Consider the following 19,816-nt stretch of genomic DNA (forward strand, 5'->3'; position numbering starts at 1 on the left):
AGGGGAAAAGAGAAAACAAAGCAAAAAAAATAAAAAAACGTCAAAAATGTACACAGGCTGAAAAAAGGGCCGCCTGCCTTCTTTGTTCTGCGCTGTTGTCCGAGCCTGCCCCGTGTTTTTAGGAAGACCGTTACTAATAACGATTTTGTTTCCCTCGCGCTCGTTTGAAATTAGGATTTGTTACATGCCTGTCCTGTCTCTGATAGGTTGCCTGCTACAAAACGGATTAAAGCTATGACCTTTAAAAGGGCTGAAACGAGTGTATTCAGCAATACTGCGCTGCAGTGACACGGTCTGGCCACTAGGGCAGAACAGCAATCATATACTCCATTGTCACTCAGATGTCTAGGGCTACAGTAATGCTTTATTCATTCTTGTTGCACAGATATGACGATTTGCTTCTTCAGTCACCCCTAGAGAGACAATGTATAGCCATTCACATTGAAAATACATACACACACGTGTGTATGTTTCCTGCCAGAAACAGCACAGTCCACTTTACTAGAAGAAAATGTGACACAACCATACCGTTTCAGAAGCAATCGGCTGTTTGAAGAGGTTTGCGACAAATATCCCTCAGTAAAGAATGAGTTTGAACGTTTCGTGTCGGACGCAGAGACTTAATCAAAACAACACCTTCCCCGCCAGGAATGTCTATTCGGACTGGAGTAGTTTTACACGGGACTGTTTTTCCAGGGCAGGTAAAAGAGGCCGGAATCTTTACCGGGCGTGAGCGCGTGCAGTCTGTATGAAGTGTTGAAATCATCCGTTGTGAGCATCCCAACCCAAATAATTCTGCTATAATAAAGCACATGCACTGGAGAATATGTGGTGACACACAAGGTTCACTTCAGCTATCTTTAGTGATAGGCAGAAGTTTCCTGTATTGACAAAACTAGGCTTCAGGACAATACTAGTGGAATGCAGCCCATACAATACAATACAAAGATAATGAATTATTTCATCATTTTCAATAATAAGAATTTACACTTCAAATTACGCTAGCATCACAAGAGCCAGATACAACGAGAGGTTACAGTCATGCAGGGGCCCAAGCGCCATCTCCAACGGGCCTACCTCACGGCCTGTGAGATAAGGAGAAAGAGGGGTTCGCTTTGAGGGTTTTTGAATTTCGAGTTACAAATGTACTCCAAGTTCAATTCAGTTCTTACCATGACAAAAACCTGCAGTCCACCAACAACCAGAGCCAGCATCACTCTCTTGTGCCAGTGACTGAATCCCCATTTGTTGCGATCCTGCGTTTTGTATGAGCTAAGAGTGGGCTTCAGGATTGTGGTCCATAATCGACAGGCTCTCTCTATACATGAATATACGTCCAGCTGCTTGCAATAGAGCCATTTCATCTGTGCATTTTATTATCTGGAGTAGCTGACAGAGTCAGAGATTACTGGCTGTGTGCGGAATAAATGTCCAGAGAAACGGGCCCTTCACTCTGACAAACATATTTCCACACAGATATTGTTCCGATTTTTCAACAGGGCTCCCTTCCATATCTCCAGCTTCCAGTACCAGAAAATTAAAACTCTACCGTCAGGCCTGAGCAAAACTCAGCCGAAACTTAAATCACGTTGTTTATTGCCTTTAAAATAACCCGTATCATTGGCGACACGTTATGTGACACGTTGACTGTATTCAAATTAACTGCATTTCATTTCTTGTTAGTTGCTAGGCTGCAGACAAAAACCCCTGTCTAGCTTGGTGATGAAGTTTGCCATGCTCCTGTTACAGTATTAACAAGCTCTTCAATTTTACACCTCGAGCACTTTAACTGAACATAATAAATGCAATTCAATTTGCATGTCGACACATTACAATTTCACCGTTATGACCAAATCCACCTTCGCAGGTTTCCTACTTTCCTTGTTTAAGAGATTCAGTTTGGCTTCGACAGCGCTTGGTACGAGTATATTTTATTACAGTACATTTATAATAACTCATTGGTTTCCGCCCCCTAGGTGTCTCAGCTGCATGGCTTGTATGATACCGACAGCTTGTCTCCTCGATAAACACTGCATTGTGGGTATAATATGCTTTTGAGACATTCCACCCGTCTACGTTGTGAATAAAATTGAGGTGACATTTATTGAGCTACATGATATTTATCTAAGTTGGTACACCCAGAGATTGATGTCTGCATTCATGTTTTAGTACTATTATTGAGCTGATTGTGCCTTTTTACATCAACTGTATCTGCCAATTCACTGGACAATTAGGATAATATGTTAAACCTCAGATACTGCTGAATTTGTCTATGACCAAAATGCTCAGTGTAATTGCACTTTTTAAACTTGTCCCATAAACTTGTCCAATTAATTGTCTGTCTTGGATTTTTAAATATATATATTTTGTATAGTAGTATGCATTCATTGTCATACCTTTATGAGCAATACACAATTTTATGGGTTCGGTGGCCAATGTCACGGCATTTAACAAACAAACGTGTATTCAAACATCAAAATGAAGGACAAAAGGCTTTCTACGGGAGTGAATATGGGCCTTAAGATGGCCTTCACAGGAATGGCTGCTGATTACAGAGCACACTGGAACGTTTCAGATGTTAATGAGGAAACAGGATTGTCTCTGACAGCTTTAGCTGCTGGCAGACCTGGCACAGCTCGGAGCTCGGGAGAACGCCCCAGCCTGCCATCTGCTCCTGAGTATCACCTGCAAGCACAACTGCATCCTGCACGGCGTGGAAACACGCAGGAAACACGCAGGAAACACGCAGGAAACCCAGGATGAGAACTGCACAGCATGTGTGTGAATGAGGGGGAATCCCCAAACACAAAATGGCGGACATTCTCTTAGCGCTGATATGAAAACATTGTTGTGGAGCCTTTCCAAAAAAAATGTCCTCATATTAGACGTGGCAACGTTTAAAAAGGGCACTGCCTCACAAACTGGCACTGTATGCTGTATGATGTCTGTGATGGTTTCAAAGGCTGAAGAATTACATTTGGACCATGAATGTCCAAAAAATGAACAAGTAAATACAGCAGAAGCATTAATGGTGAATATGCTTTCATTAGCTAAGTTCACACTCTTCAGAAACTTCACAAAGCACTCTCATGATTCCAGAAGATAATCCATTTCTGTTTGCCCGATACTTCAGCTCCAAAATAAACTGAAATCAGCAGTACAGAGTTTCAGCATAAGCAGAATGGGGTTTATTAATTCCTAAAAAGTCAACTGAACAAAGTATTGTAGAAAATACACCTCTGTGTACAGTGATGGAAATGCTCTTCTGAGAATGGAATAATAAAACATGAAAAAAAAAGAATTACAGTAAAATTGAAGCTCATCGTGCAATTGCCATGCCAAGAAAATAAAGGCAGTAAAAAGTTGCATCTTTCTGCATAACTATAGAGGCGAGGGCACTACCTACACCTGAAATACAGAACAGGCTTTTAGAAAGGACCAGGCCTAAACTCATTCGCTAATGCCCTCCTTACCGGGGAACTGCTGGCAATTAAAAGCAGGAGAGGCGGATTAGCGGGGCGTGTGGTTCCCAATCGGGCACGTTGGAGGTGTACATCATTAATGGCCGTCCTAATTCTCTTATCGCTCTACCTAAACGCCTAACCAGCCTGGCCCCGCTGAACCTGGAACAGATGAGCTGCGGCAGGATAGGACCGCTATCTGATTCCGTGGAACGCATGTCATTTCCCAGTGAATTCAGGGACTGGGGGTTTTCCCCGGGACGAGGGGAAAGCGGAGGGGCTGGGTTTCGCCCGCTTTGCAGGCCGGCACCGTCCCGGACACCTGACTCTCTGTCACTGTAGGACCCCGTTTCCCTGAAGGCATCCGTCCTCAGGCCCTATGAAACCACGGCAACACTTTACCTGCTGTACCCTTCCCTTTGATAGACGGCTGTGCCAAAGTGTGGTCATTCTGATAACACTCGAACCCCTCGCCTTACGGCTGACATAACACCGTCATACACAACATAACAGCTGTTCCAAGATTACATTACAGTTGATGTCAAATGTCATATGTATTCAGGAGGTATAATGTCCATACACAAGCACAGGCCAGGAATAACAATTTTAATAATAATTAACAATAATTAAATACTATGTCTACAATTTCAAAAGAATTTCCAAACATTTAGATATTAATTTTCACATACTTTTCCTCTTTATAATACTTCAACCTCTAGTGCTCCAGTTACTTCTTTTAAACCTGAAACTGTACAGTTAATGATATCATGTTCCACTTGACTGTAAAATACTAATTTCACACGGGGTACAGCTAAATGCTTTTGCACACCTGAAACCGGAGAAAAGGTAATGTTGCTGAATAAGCACTTGGACAGCATGGACTCAATTAGCCAATACCCAGGGAAAATGAGAACGTAAGACGCAAAACTCCTGAGCCAAAATTAACTCAGAAGTTGCAGGAACACTAGCCATTTGACACAAAACACTCGAGCGGTGGGTTAACGAACAGGATACAGGCACTGATTGGCCTAAGACAGAGCAGCGATCTGTGGAAAACAAGGCGAGAAACATGGAGCTGGTGTTATCTTGACGTGGTTCTGTGTAACAAACAGCATTACAGGGCCTCGGCGAAGTGCAGGCAAACACACAGGGGAAGCAGCAACACGCTCCAACACAATACGCCGCTGTTTTCCCCTTAAATAATCTGATTCTCGCAACATAAGACACTATCATCTTTAGGGAATAAAAAGACTCTGAAAGTTGGCCTGCTTTGTGCTTATTTCTTTATCTCGGCTCTTCTGAGGAGGCAAGGCTTATTAACAAGCTTTGAACTCACACTTACAATAATGTGCCATCAACAGTTTTATAAGCTAATTAGAAAAACAGTTTAATTAATGACTGACTGCTAATAAAATGGCAGCGATGGAAAAAAAGGAAAAGAGAGCGAGGTGCTAAGCTTCCACTACCACCAATTAAGGGCTAATTACAAACAAATTATATATGTGTTTTGCTGTGGGCTTTCATTTTAAAAAATGGCTTTAATTAAAAGAGAAAACATGCTAATTAATTAAACAGCACAAAAAAAAAAAATCTACACTGAAAAGTATGCTTTGTCTGTCGAGTAATTAATGAAATACAATAATCCAAATTAGATTCCCCGGTATTTGATAACGCCGAGTACGACTCTGTTTGAAATGAAAGGGGGCGAAACGCAACTTGAGTCATCGGGAGATATAATAAAAGTTCACTGGGTGAGAAATCGCTTCAGCAGCGGGAGGGAGAAACAAAGGGGAGACTCCTCTCCCCCCCTCCCCCGCCGCTCCCCGCAGGCCTGACGGAGGGGGGGGGGGGGGGTACGGAGGAGACCCCCGCACACAGAAATATCCCCAAAATCTGATAATGGCTGTTTTCCACAACAGAAACGCTCATTAGCATTTGATTACTAACAAGCTAGCGCGACAGACAATAGCATTACAAACACCCAAATACATAAATAACATGAAACGTTCTTAGCGCAGTTCCTTTGTGCTGCTTAACCAGCCATGTCACCGCGCACAAAGCGCAGTCTGACACCTGTATTTCACAGGATTTTAGCCACGCTTTGTGAAATGGAGGCTGCATGGGGGGTGAAGGCCCACCAGCTCTTTAAAGTTTACTGTTTACTGGAAAATATACTGGAAGCTCGATGCAGACTACAAGCTGCCTGACAACATGTCAACGCTACGTCAATATACACACTAGCACCACAAACCATAGGGGCTGCCTACAGCCTTGGGGCAGGTGCTTGACTAAGACCTGGAAGGTTGGTGGTTCAACCATATTATCAGTGCAGCTGTTGGGCCATTAACCCCACATTGCTCCAAGTGGGATTGACCCCTGTGCGGTCTAATCAACTGTAAGTCACTTTGGATAAAAGCGTCAGCTACATAACTGATACATTAAATTAATGCTACAAAATATTTAAGGCAGCCAGATACATAGACATCCTACTATGTGATAAAAAAATGAAACAAAGCAAAGGCTTGAAAGAGAACAGCTTACTTCCTTGATTTCCCATAAGCACTATGTAATGCACAGTTGCTAAGTGATTTGATGTAGTCATTAAAACGGTTCCCAAATAACATTTAGACACAGAGAATCAAGGGGAAATGAACTCTCACGCGTGGGTGTTATACTACTGTGAATTTGTTTTGTGCATTGATATTTTCTTTTTAAGTGCAGCACCTCCTAAGTAACTGCCATAAGCATTATAACAGGTATACAGGTTACTTAATGTATTTTATTATCTCTCTTCTATCGCCCTGGCAACTGGGATCGTTAAGTCTTTTTGGATAAGGCCATCTGCTAAGTGAATGTAACACAATGCACCTGCCACATAAATCAACAATGCAACAATTTAGCTGTTGTAGTCAGCCTTCTCATAACAATATCAGCACTGTCATTTCATCAGACAGTGGAAAAACTGAAAATAGTTATAGATTTATATCCAGGGAATAAAGATATAATCCCATCATATCTGTCCCATTTCTTGGGGGATTAATATATCAAAATTAAAATTAAAATTCCACTCTTTGAATAGTTGTAAACACAGAGTCCTAGGGGAACCATGATTATATAGCCAGGCTCTTGAGAGGGACCATGGCACTCACAGCACGAGGCCACAGAACAGTACATTTGCACCGTGTGTTTGGAGTGTGTGTGTGTGTGTGTGTGTGTGTGTGTGTGCGTGTGATCAGCAGTGAGATATCATGCTCCCTGAATGGTGTGTTTGAGGTCTGTGTGAGTGTGATCAGCATTGTGAGATCATGTTCCCTGTTTGTGTGCGCTTGGTGAGTGTGTGTGTGTGTGTGTGTGTGTGTGTGTGAAATCATGGTCCCTGTACAGTCTCCTTGGAGTTTGTGCATGTGCGTGAGTGTGTGAGATCAGCAGTGTGAGATCACCTTCCCTGTACCGTGCCCTTGGAGTGTGTGTGTGTGATCAGCAATGTGAGATCATGTTCCTGTACAGTGTGCTTGGAGAGTGTGTGTGTGTGTGTGTGTGTGTGTGTGTGTGTGAGATCAGCAGTGAGATCACGTTCCCTGTACTGTGTCCTTGGAGAGTGTATGTGTGTGTCTGTGTGTGAGATCATGTTCCTTGTACGGTGTCCTTGGAGTGTGTGTGTGTGTGTGTGTGTGTGTGTGATCAACAGTATGTGAGATCATGTTCCTTGTACAGTGTGTGTGTGTGTGTGCGCGCACGCGTGTGAGATCACGTTCCCTGTACAGTGTGCTTGGAGTGTGTGTGATCATCAGTATGAGATAATTTTCCCTCTACAGTATGCTTTGTGTGTGTGTTTATGTGTGTGTGTGTGTGTGCGTGGGTGATCAGCAGTGTGAGATCATGTCCCCTGTAGTGTGTGTGTGCGAGATCATGTTCCCTGTACAGTGTGTGTGTGTGTGTGTGAGATCATGTTCCCTGTACAGTGTGTGTGTGTGTGTGTGTGTGTGTCTGTGATCAGCAGTGTAAGATCATGTTCCCTGTACAGTGTGTGTGTGCGTGTGTGAGATCATGTTCCCTGTAGAGTTTGGAGAGTGGACTGTTCCCTAGTGGTTGAACAGGCGGTTTTCTGTGTTGTGCGGAACTGTAAGAAACTGGTAATGCAGAAATTCTGAGAAAGCAGTGATGAGCAGAAAGCTCACAGACCCTCCAGGAACAGCTCAAGAAAACAACAAATTCCATAAACTTAAAAAAACCTGTTCTTAGCGAAAAAAGAAGGAAAAAAAAAAACTGTTTAATTTTTCTCCTCTGATATCCAAAGAGCCCTTATTTTTAATGTGAGGATCATATCGTTCCTCATGAGAAAGAAACAGAAGGCGAGAGAGTTATATATAGTAGTCACTTAATGTTATGCTAATTAGTGAAATTAATTACTCCTTATGTAACTTAAAGCTGTGTAAAATAATACTCTGTAATAAAAGAAGAGAGAGACTCTTGTTTCTTAATTTCAGGGCTGCCATAATTTAATCTGCTAAAGCAATATGAAACAGTATCTGAGCAGCCACCAGCCATTCCCAGCGCACAGGCAGAGTCTGCTCTCTGCTTTTGAGAAACGGCACCAAGCTCCTCCTCGAAAACTTGCCCGCCTTAATGCTGCGAAGCCAACCCACACAGCTGCACCTCTCGCTAAATGTTTCAACAAATAAATACATCCGGGGAAAATGATACTTTGTTGTGTTTATCGCATTTATATTCGATGTTGCATTTATATCTATACTGTATGCGGTTGTACGTTAATATAGCTCCGGACATTTGCTAAATTAAGATAATGTAACGTATTTGTCCGAGGTAACAGAGGAAGTTGATTCTGAGATACTATTATTTATTCCTGAAAGAAATGTAAGTTCATCACATCCCATCGTTTCCACAGGTTGGTTACGCTTCTCTTTAATAAATGCCTTGGCTCAAATTTTACAGAACAAGTTTTATTTTCTCCTGTTTTCATCACCTATACTGGGAGTGTTTTTTTAATGTCGAGCACATTTCAAAGTGACTTCAAAGTGTTTTCGAAACTTTATTCTCGACTTTTAAAGCCGACTTGACATTGTTAGCGGTCTCATTGGACGTTAAAACAAAGGTCAGTTTCCCAGGTAGAAGTCGCAGGCACAGTCGTAAGCCTTACTTCAGTATAGAGTCTATTTCCTGATGTAAACCTTCAGGTACCGCAGTTAGAAGCAAAGATACCTGCACTGCCCAACCCTGTCCATCAACAACATGCAGTGTTTGAGTGTTAGCTGTCCCTTACCAAAACTCCGGTGACCCAGGCCTGCACTAGATCCCTCAGGGCAGCATGTTTATGACGGCTTTATGACATACCACAGCGATGGCATGAGCTGCCCTGTATTACATCTCAACCCTGTTGCGATACGGCCTTTTTTCCTGTTGACTCTGCATGGCTGGGGTTCTGTGGAAGGAGGACAGACGTGTTTACCTCTCCGTCACTTCCACACATTTACCAAACACGCGTCACCCGGCTAACTGCGGGGCTGAGTGCTAATTAACATGAGAGAGATTATAAATTAGGGCGTAAAATGCTTTACTAATACCCGCAATATCCCTAAGGACCTTCTATAATGGCAACATTCATTTCTCTAAACTTCCAATAATCTCTCGCCTCCAAACATATGGCATCTCCGCAGTTAAAGCGGGAGAGCGGAGCGTGACTCGACTGCGTTAGCGGGGCCCGCGCGTCGGGGGGGAAGCTGGAGTGTTCAGGTGCGGGTCCCTGAGCGCGGGGGCGCAGCGGTTCAGCACACGCGGGGCCCGGGAGTTCGCACGGTCCGGCACACTCCACCCACTCTAAGCCCAGCTGCGCCGAGACCGAGGACCGGGCTAAAGAAGCGCCCGGGGACTTCTCTCCCGTAAGCCAGGCAAAGATCAGCTTGTTTAAACTTAACCACCACTATTATTATTATCATTATTACTCAAGTTTACTGCAAGCAGCAATCACGGGGCCAAGCAGTATTGCCACTAGGTGGCGCTGTCAGGACAAGTGTTGGATCTTGGCAGTTATAGCAGGTACAGTAAAGAGGTAGCTAGTGTAGCGACAGTGAGGGAAATGGTTGTAGAGAAAGAGCCGTACTCCTGCTATACTGACATTAATATTCCAGCCATAAAGGCTCTACATGCAGTATGTACACGGCGGGCCCAAAACATGGTTCTGATACTTGCTATGGGTCTAGCACCACATGCTGTTGGATTTGTCTCGATGAGTAGGTGCTATTTCTCATGTCATTTTTTGGGTTTTCAAAATACACCCTCAGTTTGTGTTTTGTGTTCACTGTCAAATTCATTTGCGTTCTACAGGCAAACGCTTTCGAACATCAAAAATCCATTGACAACTATTGTGCAGTTCAGCCTGATGATGCTCCACGCCAAATGTTGTGATGACTGGACAGAATTTGTGGGAGTAGTAGCGAAAGGAAAATCAAAATGGCAGAAAATACAGCATCCAAGGAATCAGTTAAAAAAAATGTATGATTCTACATGAAACATTCTAAGTTGCCGAGATACGGCCTCACTTCTTGCTTGGTGCTTTCACAGTGTTTGAGCTCCACAGGCCATAAGATAACAGAAAACCTTTGAATGGATTTATGCAGCTCAGTGTGACAATGGCCTGCCAAACCTGGTGATGACAGGCCAAAATCTGTAGGACGAGTTGTGGGAAAAAATGGTGGAAAATCTAATTAGGTGCAAAATGATGTCATTGGGCTCGACTCGCTAGGCCCAAGGAATCAGGGGGAAAAATCCAAACTGTTTAAAGGTTATGAGCTTAAACATAAGTGCAACTTCAAAGATGTCATCATATTACCTTAAACCCTCAAAATTCCCAAATATTTTATGTGAAAAGCCAAAAATTTGTGCAAGTCACTGGCACATCTATAAGCAGAGCAACCATGCATATTAATATTTTTACGTAAATTAAACTTCAAATACAAATGAAGGAATTATCTTTCCCAAAACTCCAAAAGGCAGGTAGTTCTCCACATGGTGGTTATAGGTCCTTGAGGCAAATATGCTCTTGGGGACATCTGTGTACGAAATTTTAGGACAAATTATTCAACAGGGCTTTCGAAGGTTTCAAATTCAGATGACTACTATAGTGCCCATTAGGGTAAGGTCCAAATACCGCCATATTTAGGCATCGGCACTTGACACTGGAAAGGCCATTATGTACATGTAAGCAAAAGAAGGCATGATGACATTAGGTGGTGTCCAAAGGAAGTTTCCACAAGGGCAAAAGACACAGCCCACATAGCGTCCATGTCATTCTCCGTTTACAACCATCTCCCTTCCTTGTTGCCACGCATGACCGTTCTCAAACACACACCCATACTGGGCTGACAGCAGGTAGGTGTTGGGTCCGGGTCAGTGAGGCAGTCATCACACTCATTCTACTGTAGTATTATCAGGCTTTGCCATAATTTAGGAATGGACAGTATCACTATGAGGAAATTATCACGATGTGCGGGCAATAAAAAAAGCAACAACTCAGCCCTGGAATATTTGTCCAGTGAAGAACTTACCGGAAATTGGTACATAAAGCCTTTGACTAAAAGTTATAGGAACTTTCATGATGGCTTCCCCCCAGAGAAGTGCATATTTCTACCCCAATTATGCGTGTGTGAGGGGCTGCGTTTCCGCTAAATTAGCTTCAAACCGCACTGCATTCAGACTCACCCGGAGTTTCAAAACTGCAGGCCATGCATTTAGGACATGTGAACTTCAAAGGAAGGCTCCTGTACCTTCAAACTTTTAACAGTTGGCTTGAAAGCAATATATCCTTCATTAAAACAGAATCAAAGTCCTTTTAGACACTGCTGAACTTCAGAAATACAGGGGGGAGAGAGGGATTTTCCATTAACTCGTAAACGGCTGCAGGACTCTTCCGACACGCAGGAGACATCTTTTTTGTTTTTTTTCCGTGCCCGTCTGTCTCCACTGCAGGAGAATAGCCGCACACCCATCAGAGCGATTTGTCACAGAGAGAGCGCCCTGCGATGGCTTATCGTCGCGACTTACCTCTCGAGTGGCGAGCCTGTCACTCAAGTCCTCCGCTTTCCCATAGTCCCCTTCAGCGATCGCCGAGTCCAGGCTTTTTTCTAGGCCCGACTGAAAAAACAGGAGAGAGAGAGAGAGAGAGAGAGAGAGAGGGAAAGAGAGAAAGAGGGAGAGAGGGAGAGAGAGAGGGGGAGAGGGAGAGAAGGAAAAAGGGGAGAGAGAGAGGGAGAGAGAGAGAAAGGAAGAGAGGGAGAGAAAGAGAGTGAGAGAGAGGGAAGGAGAGAGAGAGTGAGTGAGTGAGTGAGTGAGAGAGAGAGAGAGAGAGAGAGAGAGACAGACAGAGAAAGAGAGGGAGAAATCAAAGCAGGCAGTTAAAAAAAATCCCCGGGCTATATATATTTTTAATATGATTACTTTTAACTACAAATATGTAGATTTCTCCTCACAAAAGAAAACCTTTTGATTAGATATTAAGCGCGGCATCTAGAAATGCTACAGGAGATTACCGCCCGTAAATGCGGCACTTTAATTACATATTTCCATTACGGCCAGCGCAGACGGCCCTGCTACGGGACGTCGGGAGGCAGATGTCGAGTGCGTGCTGCGCGTTCCACATCAAACGCTCGGCGTCTCCTTCTCCCAGCAGATCCCATCGCAGCCCGAGACGGCCCGCGTCTAAATTAGAGCACTTCTGCTTGATACCGCCTGATGAGCGAGTTTCCCCCCTTTTCATTAGAGCGCAGTCATCTTTCAAACCCTTTCCCCGTCTTCCTGCTCCAAATCAAGTTTCTTTTTTTTTTTTCCTGACAAGAAAGTGCCTTTTTACAGTCACCGCAAATAACTCCCCTCGCACTAGCCTCCAAACATTTTTGCCTCCGCCGGTATATTACCAGGCAAAGTGGTCACTTTGAAACTTAACATGAAATGTTAAAATAATCATCATAATAACAATACTAACAACAACGCAGTAAGTGAGGGGAAACAATTTGATGGTCCTGACTACTCATGTCTGCAAATTAAATCTGTGACAGAAATCTCCAGTCAAAGACATCTGCTCTTCAGAAGATAATTCTCTCTCTACCGGGAACGCAATTCCATGTCCTGCTTTAAAGTGCTTCTGAACTCTCCTGTTTTTGTCCTCACAAATTAAATTCTAATGGTACCAGGTTATTTTGTGAATATTTCATGAAGGGGGGGGGGGGTATTACAACAGTCAAGCCTCATAATTGCAATGGCAATTTACAGAAAAGCTAACACCAAATCAATGTGAAATAAACTCCCTGTTGCAAAGCAACGCAAAGTTTCAAATTTTCACTGATGAAAAGTTCTTATTGAAATAATTAAAATGTAAATGGCCACATCTGGGCTATGCCAAGGAATTTTGAAAGAACAGCACTAATTTTTTTTATATTGGGGTATTTTTCAAATGAAGTTTATTAAGGAGATACTCAAATGTACATTTTAAATGTAGTTAGTTTTGATAAATATGAGGACAGAGCTTTGAATGTTTAAATGTTCATAATTTTGATTTGAGTCTTTTGTGCAATTAATTTCTTCAAAATGTAATATTAATGTTCCCACCTTAATAATACATTGCAGGCGGTATTTTTGAAGACCAAGCAAAAACCAAAGAAAACTCTTAATTTTATGCTTCTCAGAGATAAATTACACTCGGAATAACATTTTAAGCAAGCATTTTAAAAGATTGTTTAATTAAATTACAGAATTCTTTTTTTTAATTTAAAAGAAATTATACCGGCTATCATTCTCCATACATGACAATTTACAAATTAAAATAACTGACAAAACACTTTCTAGTTCTAATAAAGCACATTGATAACTTTTATTCATGGTGTTATTGCGTAAATGGCTTCAAGTGAGAAATAAATTAGTTCTATTTACCAAGCTATGAGCTGGGCAGCTATTTAAAGCACATTTAATCAGACGTGTACATTAAGACTGCTCAATTTCACTTTCTGTGTGATGGCTATTTAGTATGCAACCTCAGCGTTTCCTTCTAGTAAATATGCACTGTGCATAGGCCTACAACATACTGTTCACACACGGACCCACACAGAGACAGGCTAATTCTTCATATGAAACCACAGTACACCAAAGTTTTTTAACTGTCAGGGAGGTCTTGGATAACTCCTCAATGTCAACGTCCATGACATGTGCATGAGCGTGCATGAGCGTGCATGAGTGAACACAATCAAACATGTGAACACACATGCCAGGCGCACACAAACTCACAAACACACCCAGGAACGTAAGCACACAGAGTAGAACTACTGTGGGCCCCGTTTCAAGACCCAAGTGTGTTGGTGCAGTGTACAGCCTATTCTTTCCATAATAACTGCCTTCATCGGCTAATTCATACACTTTCTAAAAACATAAACACGAAATGAAAATAGAAAACCTTTATAAATGTCTTGGGGTCTCCCTACATTTAAAACGCTTACTCAGTTGTGCATCACACCACTGACTGGCAAAGAGAAAAAGTATGTAGTGGATGCATACGGACTGTAGGCTAGCAGCTAGCTTCTCACCCCTGTAACTACAGGCTAGCAGCTAGCTTCTCAACCCTGTGACTGTAGGCTAGCAGCTAGCTTCTCAACCCTGTGGCTGTAGGCTAGCAGCTAGCTTCTCAACCCTGTGACTGTAGGCTAGCAGCTAGCTTCTCAACCCTGTGACTGTAGGCTAGCAGCTAGCTGCTCAACCCTGTGACTGTAGGCTAGCAGCTAGCTTCTCAACCCTGTGGCTGTAGGCTAGCAGCTAGCTTCTCAACCCTGTGACTGTAGGCTAGCAGCTAGCTTCTCAACCCTGTGACTGTAGGCTAGCAGCTAGCTTCTCAACCCTGTGGCTGTAGGCTAGCAGCTAGCTTCTCAACCCTGTGACTGTAGGCTAGCAGCTAGCTTCTCAACCCTGTGACTGTAGGCTAGCAGTTAGCGTCTCACCCCTGTGACTGTAGGCCAGCAGCTGGCTTCTCAACCCTGTGACTGTAGGCTAGCAGCTAGCTGCTCAACCCTGTGATAGTAAACTAGCAGCTAGCTGCTCAACCCTGTGACAGTAGGCTAGCAGGTAGCTGGTCCTCCATGTGACTGTAGCCTATGTAAAAGAGAATCTAACACCCAACATGCTAAAGGCTCAACGCACCCTGAATAACACGCCCATCCCGTATATACCGGTCAGCACTGCCTCATACACTCTCTCAACAGAACCCATCTAAGCCGGACACCTCCCACAGAGTGAATGGAAGAGACCTCTAAAGAGGCACCTGGTACCCAAAAGAGCAAGTAGCAGAACAGAAAAATGAGTGCATAGCAACGGTATTAAGAGTGAGAACAGCACACACACACATACACATACACACACACACACACACACACACACACACACACACACACACACACACACACACAGACAAACAAACGCACACACATACACGCTTTGATCTGAGTAGGTGACAGCACTGCTACTGCTTGTACCCCCTCAGAGATGCCACACACAGACATGCCCACAGATGGAATCCACATCTTGTGTAAATCGCAACCGAACTCCCCATGTAGGCTCCCAGGTTTCCCTAAGCAGATAATCTCATCATTAAATATAACTGCATGTAATGACAAAAAGGAGGAATCCAGCCAAACCTTTCTTTTCCTGGGTGTGAATGGTTTTATCGTTTAAGCTGAGCTCCTTCTTCAGCTGTCCCTCAAGTTTTAATATTTAAATACAAACATCGTGCGTGAATGGCGGAGCGGAGAGCGGTTAGTGGAGGGGCTGATAGAGGAGCACCATGACGGCATTAAAACGCCTTCACACGGAGAGAGAGAGAGAGAGAGAGAGAGAGAGAGAGATAAGAGGCGCCCTCCTTACTGTACCTGAGGCTGGGGTCTGCCGCAGGCGGGGGTCTCGAAACGATCGTTTACGCCGAAGTACTGCGTCAGCCCCTTCCAGTGCGCTTCACACGCTCCCTGACGCTCGCTGGAGAGAAAAGAACAACATTTCCGCTGCCATTACAGGGCTACTGCAGCCTCATTACACACACGCAGCAACACACACACACCTCTGACAGCATTAGCAGCGGCACAGGTAAATAGACTTACTTAAAATGCGTACACAACTGGTTAAAAAAGCTTGTTATATCCTAAATATAAAGATAGCATAGTTTTGTTTTTTGTTTTTTTATTACCCCCTCTCACTTCAGAGTCCTTTAAAGTGATGATATGTTGTGCACTTAATAGCGGGTTTATTGGCCCATGACATGTTGTGTATATATGAATTAGAATTCAAAATGGAGGAAAATTTTTGGAGATCACATTATGCCTTTGAGCGTGGAACTTTGAAGGGTACTTCATACAGAAGGTCACATGTCAAAACCACGCTGTTGGCTACAGTCAGATGAGGTTTGTGGGAAACAGGAACTCTTATTTTAATCATTGTATTACTTTTATGTAAAGCGACTAGTGAAATGAAATGTATTATTATTATTGTTTGTTACGCACACAGCTGTCATTGCTTCAGCCCACTGCAGGACAGAGGTCTGCTGTAAGCGCATCAAACCTGACAGTACTTTATCATGCAGTCCTAATAATGAGACAGCTAGCAAAGCCACACAATGGATTTTAATAGCTACTGAGGGAAGTCTATGGTTCATGATTGCACTCACTATGTCTAGCTGAGGTCGGTGAGTTCACATTATGGAGGGAAAACGGTCACTATATGTATTCATTTATCAGCATACACCACCAGGCTTGTATTTGCACTGGGATGCGTTTCTATAAACATTTGTCATCACGTTATGCGTTTGCTTCGACTTTCAGCATTTTCCGGCCATCGTAGCTTTTACACCGCCAATCTCCAAAAGAAGGCAATGAACTGACTTTTTGCAAGACCAAGGTTGTTCTCTTAAAAGCCATTATTTTTAGATTAAGTCATTAAGTCAGCTTGCTCAAGATTGGGATATGTGTTGAAATTGCAAGGAAAAAAAAAACTCATCCCAGCTTAAAGTGGAATAACTACCATCCTCATCAAAAGATCTGTGGGGGGTGAATTTAGCCTGACACATGCCCAGTTCAGAGCAGAGATGTACAGTAAATCGGAGGAATTAACTTCCAATGACATGTTGGATGTGTGCTACATCACACACAGTGTCTAGAAACAGTATCCATTACACAAGAGAGGTAAACAGGATCTTTATGGTACCTTTCCTCTTCTCTGGATGAGCTGGCTGTTTCATCCGCTGCAGGGAAAAACAACCACATCAGTACTGGCACAAATAAAGCAATAACAGACTGGATAATTGCAACATTTTAAACACAAAATAAAGATTAACTGAAGTCTGAGTCAGTAAACTTCGAAAATGAATGTCATTAAAATAACTGGATTATTTAAAGGCCCCTTTATATAAATTGGGCATATCAGCAAATTGAATAGAATAACCATCTTTGATTTGGGAGTACTGGATGAAGCATTATTGGATCTGCAGCCAGGCAGTATGGAAGACCTAAGGCATACTCCATTCTAGCTCTCTCTTAAAACATTCATTGGAATCTAACTAGATGACATTGATATCAGTTAGTGCATCTGGTAAAAACATAAAGTAGGCAAGTTTTCTGTTAGCAACACCCAAAAGCTAAAATACTATACATTAAGCATTTACCTAGCTACCCACAATAGGTACTAGGCCACTCTAGGCCCACCCAGATCTGTTACGTTCCTTGGTAATACTGCTAAAATGCTCTAAATTATACACTCAGTAACCACTTTATTAAGTAGACCTGGAGACTAACTTGTTAATGTAAATATTTAATCAGCCAATCATATGGCAGCAACTAAATGCATGAAAGCATGCAGACGCAGTCAAGAGGTTCAGCTGTTTTTCAGACCGAATGTCATAATGGAGAATAAATGTGATCAAAGTGACTTTGACCATGGAGGAGAAAGACGAGTGGAGACTGACAGGAAGGTGAGGGCAATATGAATAACCACGCATTACAACAGTGGTATGCAGAAGAGCATCTCTGAATACACAACTCATCATAACTGTAAGTGGATAGGCTTCAGCAGCAGAAGTCAAAATAATAAGTCTAATAAATACCTAATAAAGTGCTCACTGAGTGTATGTTGAAAGAGGGATTGGTGTTAATATCTGAGCTTATTCTTACTCTTTTTGCGTTTCTTTGGTCTCCGTCGTCTTTCTCTGCGTTCTGTCATCCTCTTCATCTCCTGGTTTTTCTTCTGCAGTTCCTTAAATTTCTGTCATTTTAAAAACAGGCCATGTCATCCATTTTATAAGTGACATACACAAGACATTTCGTTACAACACAAGCACATTCTTCTGCTGTTGTTTATTGCACTGCTATAAACATTACATATCCCATCAACCCAGAAAATGCAGAGGACTCCTCCCACCCTGTCATCTGACTGGCTAGTTTATTTCAACTACAAACTCCAGAATGGCTCTTTGACATCAAGTAAAAAATTACTATTCACTACAATTCCGGTTAAAACAAAGTTTTGACCGAATAGCATTACTTCAAATCCAATAAAACATCAAACTGTGGCCTATGATTCCTTTTAGAACCTGTCCTGTAAATATTTCACTTTAAGAAAGTATGAATATATTTTTCATTTCCCAGCCCCACAACAGCAGCTGATGTTCTCAAATGTTACGACCAACGACTGGAAAATGGTTTGCCAAAAGCAATTTGCCAGTGGTTGACTTTTCTTTAAAAAAAGTAAATGTCTCAGTTTAAATTGTGCACTGTTTCAGGCAGAAGCCAACTGTAAAATTAAATGAAGAGGAAGCACTCCACTTAATAACATATTTAGATGGGGCATATGTGGAAATTGCTTCAGTGCGAGCCAATACTATTGAGGGTGAAAACAATATCAGACGTATGACTAGGTTTGATCCAGATCTAAATATCTGCAATGAAAATAACAATTCATGCCCTGAAATGTCTTTCCATTTGTAAACAAAGTGATCCCTTCAATTAAAGCACATACTGTACTGCTTGAACATTTGAACTACCACTAATATAATAACAATAACAATAACAATGACAATAATAATAATAATAATAATAATAATAATAATAATAATAATAATAATACAGAACTACATTTCAATGACATACTCCATCACTGACACAAAGACTACAATACAATACAATGTGAACTTTCACCAGAGTATTAACCCTGCACTACTGCTTTACAATATTTCTATAGTGTGCATCACATTATTCACAAACTGTTTTGTAACTTGGTGAATAAGATGCATATTTTTTTGTACTTCAAAAGCAGTGGGCTTACGATCTATGGATGATCATGGAGAAGCATAATGTTGGCCATTACAAAGTTTCAGGTATATTCACATTGAGTTTGCTTACTCTAAGAGCGTTCTCGGTTATAAAGCATTTTATCTCAAATAAATGACAACAACATACTCGCCACATGTCAGGAGAAACTCCAGGCAAGCAGTCGTCGTCGGAAGCAACACTTGTGGTCTGGTAATTCCGTTTTTCTTCGGAATTAACTTCTGACGGGGTCTCCTCGTTCACATGATCTGTTTTTGTTGCTTTTATTTCTGAAATGTCATTTTTAACAGCGTTCTCATTTTCATCAGAACTGGACTCTAAATCGCTTTCGTTTAAACCCCATGTCAGGGGGTCGGCGTTATACATGGTGAAAATAAACACGTGCTGTTACCCGAAGTTACTAATGTACGTTTATGGCTAATGTTCGCAAGCTGTAAGACTAACTATGTAAACATTAGTTGCTAAGTTAGCTACTTAGTTAGCTAGCCTGCCCTGCTAGCTAGTATAGCCAGAGACATCACCGGCTATGTAACGTTAGTGTGCGCGACGAAAATCGAAAATGAGCAGTGTGGTTTAAAACCGGATTAAAAAATCTGACCATACAGTTAACTTGCAATATGGTTGTATTCAGCAACTGTGATACATGAATGTAACCTGCTATGTTGTAGTTTTATTAAAATCGTTTATACTGGCAGCCATGTTTGAGTTGGTCCAACAACATGTGTCCTGATTGGTAGATGTGTGGCCACCAGTAATGTTGTACATAATAGCTTCATCTAATACCAAATGGCTATAAGGGGGATCGTATCGTATCAAATCCTATATCTCGATGTGATCAACCCACAGATTCGAATCTTTAAATGAATTGTTGTTGAGTATACGTCGAGTTGATTGAAAATCCCTTCTGAAGGAATACTGGAATAAATACTACAAAATACTACAAAACCTTGCAGTGTGCGTATGCTCAAGTATTTTGGGTTTATACATTAAACTAAC

General features: G+C 42.2%; 1 protein-coding gene across 1 annotated transcript in view; it reads right to left on the bottom strand.

The window, feature by feature from the left end:
- fam204a (family with sequence similarity 204 member A) overlaps positions 1-19,541 on the bottom strand; it is a 24,155-nt gene extending 4,614 nt beyond the window's left edge. The window contains exons 1-5 of the mRNA XM_061228378.1: positions 18,950-19,541; positions 17,666-17,756; positions 16,704-16,740; positions 15,380-15,482; positions 11,520-11,609 (exon numbers count right to left, since the gene is read on the bottom strand). Coding sequence (XP_061084362.1) covers positions 11,520-11,609; positions 15,380-15,482; positions 16,704-16,740; positions 17,666-17,756; positions 18,950-19,186 — 558 coding nt within the window. The 5' untranslated portion in view covers positions 19,187-19,541. The remainder of the gene's footprint in view (positions 1-11,519; positions 11,610-15,379; positions 15,483-16,703; positions 16,741-17,665; positions 17,757-18,949) is intronic.
- Positions 19,542-19,816: the final 275 nt, after the last annotated feature.

This window comes from Conger conger, chromosome 18 (assembly GCF_963514075.1).
Source record: "Conger conger chromosome 18, fConCon1.1, whole genome shotgun sequence".
NCBI classification, from domain to species: domain Eukaryota; kingdom Metazoa; phylum Chordata; class Actinopteri; order Anguilliformes; family Congridae; genus Conger; species Conger conger.